The 2,293-nt window shown below is 35.4% G+C and overlaps 1 protein-coding gene and 2 long non-coding RNA genes across 4 annotated transcripts; 2 read left to right on the top strand and 1 right to left on the bottom strand.

The window, feature by feature from the left end:
- The first annotated feature begins 471 nt into the window (after nucleotides 1-471).
- On the top strand, nucleotides 472-1,014 carry LOC118755662. The gene is made up of 4 exons (XR_004995043.1): nucleotides 472-533; nucleotides 588-695; nucleotides 751-858; nucleotides 933-1,014. It is a non-coding gene; the product is annotated as an uncharacterized LOC118755662 (long non-coding RNA).
- On the bottom strand, nucleotides 476-1,259 carry LOC118755663. 2 transcript variants are annotated; one of them, XR_004995045.1, is made up of 4 exons: nucleotides 937-1,259; nucleotides 755-852; nucleotides 592-689; nucleotides 476-518 (listed from the first exon to the last, which is right to left on the bottom strand). It is a non-coding gene; the product is annotated as an uncharacterized LOC118755663 (long non-coding RNA). The 2 variants fall into 2 exon arrangements; XR_004995044.1 differs by having other exon boundaries at nucleotides 942-1,258.
- A 78-nt stretch (nucleotides 1,260-1,337) lies between these two features.
- LOC118755664 lies at nucleotides 1,338-1,838 on the top strand. Its single transcript, XM_036490493.1, has 2 exons — nucleotides 1,338-1,412; nucleotides 1,484-1,838. Exons 1-2 carry the CDS (start codon nucleotides 1,378-1,380, stop codon nucleotides 1,836-1,838), a joined length of 390 nt encoding a protein of 129 aa, XP_036346386.1. The 5' UTR covers nucleotides 1,338-1,377.
- Nucleotides 1,839-2,293: the final 455 nt, after the last annotated feature.

Here is a 2,293-nt window from a genome sequence, read left to right as displayed (position 1 = left end):
TTTCGCTTGGCGAATTATTTCTTCCAAGTATTGCAGTCTCGTTTCTACTATTCCCGGTCCGTCGATAGAAGGAATGCCCATATGAGTTTTGACATAACTTTTTATTTTTGCCCAAATATTCTCAATCGGATTGAACATGGGCGAGTATGGATCCAAGCGCAAAAAGGTGGGCGAACCGCTACTGCCAAACTTGCTCAAGTCTAGTATGACAGGGTGCATTGTCGCACACCAATACCAGATCTGACATTGTGTTGCCCATGCTCGTCCACTTGTCTAAAGGTATTGGCCCAATGCACGCTTGCTTTGCTTGCTTGGCTTTGAGAACTGTCAAACAATTTTTAAAATCTACTAAAATGTATGAAAGTTGGCCTAGTGGCAGCTTTACTTCACTTGCTTGAAGCGCTTTAAAGTATCGATTAGCCGAAATCTCTATTTGACAGCGCGCTGTAGGCTTTTGACAACTCTTGACATTTAAATTTTTCGCGTCGATTTTGCTTGTGTGCAGTTTTTATCGCGTTCTTCATCAATTTTAGGTAAAATAATTTATATTAAACAATTATTTGTTGCTAACAACATTATTTTTTCAGATACCTTGCTTTTTATCGTTCCGGCCACCAGATTCGTTGGTTTTCATAAAGTTTCATTTGCCTGTGCCACTTCCACCCGTGTTTATAAGGCGTAATATTCAACTGGAGGTAAAAGAGTTTATATTAAACAATTATTTGTTGCTAACAACATTATTTTTTTCAGATACCTTGCTTTTTATCGTTCCAGCCACCAGATTCGTTGGTTTTCATAAAGTTTCATTTGCCTGTGCCACTTCCACCCGTGTTTATAAGGCGTAATATTCAACTGGAGGTAAAAGAGTTTATATTAAACAATTATTTGTTATTAATAATATTATTTGTTGCTAACAACAATATTTTTTACAGATACCTTACTTTTTTATCGTTCCGGCTGCTGTATTATCCGATTCTTGTGTGTTGGTTGGTATATCGGAAGCTTTAGTGCAAGATGTTCGAAGAAAAACTTATAGCAGAGATTGAAAAACACAACTGCTTGTGGGACAAACGACAGCTTAGTTACCGCGATCGGGTGAAGAAAGATTTGGCTTGGCGAAATGTAGCTGCTGCTGTGGGACATCCTGGTTAGTATAGAGTTTTTCAAACATATAGCAGTTTTGTAATAGGACGAACCAAATTATAACAAATTTGTGACGAATAATTGTGACGAATACTATATTTTTACTTTACAGAGGAAAACTGCCGAAAGCGATGGAAATCGTTAAGAGACCGATATGGAATAGAATTGAAGGTTGATCAACAACCTAACGGAAGTGCTGCGTCGTTTAGACGAGCTTGGCCATATTACGAAGCTATGTTGTTTTTGAAAGACACGGTCACGCCCAGACAGTAAGTGTACTTTACATTTGTACAACAAGTATTTATATTTTAAATTGTAATTTATATGTACATATTTTAAGGACAACAACAAACATCGTCTCCCAAACGCCAGAAGTTCTCGGACAAGAACCAGATATACTGGATACTTCCTTTGGATTCCAAATAGGCGAGAGTGGGAACATTATAATAGAAGAGCAAGAAACCACTGCCCCAACGCCGGCTAAGAGACAAAAGAAAAAAAACGATGAGAACGCCGCCTTTAACGATCTAGTCAACGAAGTAAGTCAGTTTGTGGATAGTCAAAAAAAAACACACAACAATATCTTGGGTGCGATTGGCGAAGTGTTTGAGAAGGTGCCAGAAGAGAGCCGCCTAGATTTTCAAATGGACGTACTTCAATACGTCTATGCTCAATATAAAAATTATAAAAATTGAATTTACGAAATTTAAAAATTTAAATGACATCCAGTTTGAATTCAATTTTGCGAACTTTATATGTAATCTAATTTAGTATGAAATCTGATTTTGATTTTGCGAATTAAATATGTAATCGAATTTAATATGCAATCTCACAGAAAATGCTTGCTATAATTTCATTGTTTCTAATCAAACACAATTGTACATTTTTTTAAGAAAATATTCAGGATATTATTCCAAACGCGTGGTTTTCGATGCAAGTTTACGAGGCTTACGCGGTTACGAGACATTTAAATAAATAACCTGGATATTTTTTTTATAAAAAAATGTACAATTGTGTTTGATTAGAAACAATGAAATTGTAGCAAGCATTTTCGGTGAGATTGCATATTAAATTCGATTACATATTAAATTAGATTACATATTAAGTTCGCAAAATTGAAATCAAACTGGATGTCATTTAAATTTTTAAA

Source organism: Rhagoletis pomonella, unplaced genomic scaffold (genome assembly GCF_013731165.1).
Source record: "Rhagoletis pomonella isolate Grant_MI unplaced genomic scaffold, Rhpom_1.0 Rhpom_scaffold_06978, whole genome shotgun sequence".
Lineage (NCBI taxonomy): Eukaryota > Metazoa > Arthropoda > Insecta > Diptera > Tephritidae > Rhagoletis > Rhagoletis pomonella.
The sequence above is the reverse complement of the archived record's forward strand: the minus strand, read 5'-3'. Positions and strand labels throughout refer to the sequence as shown.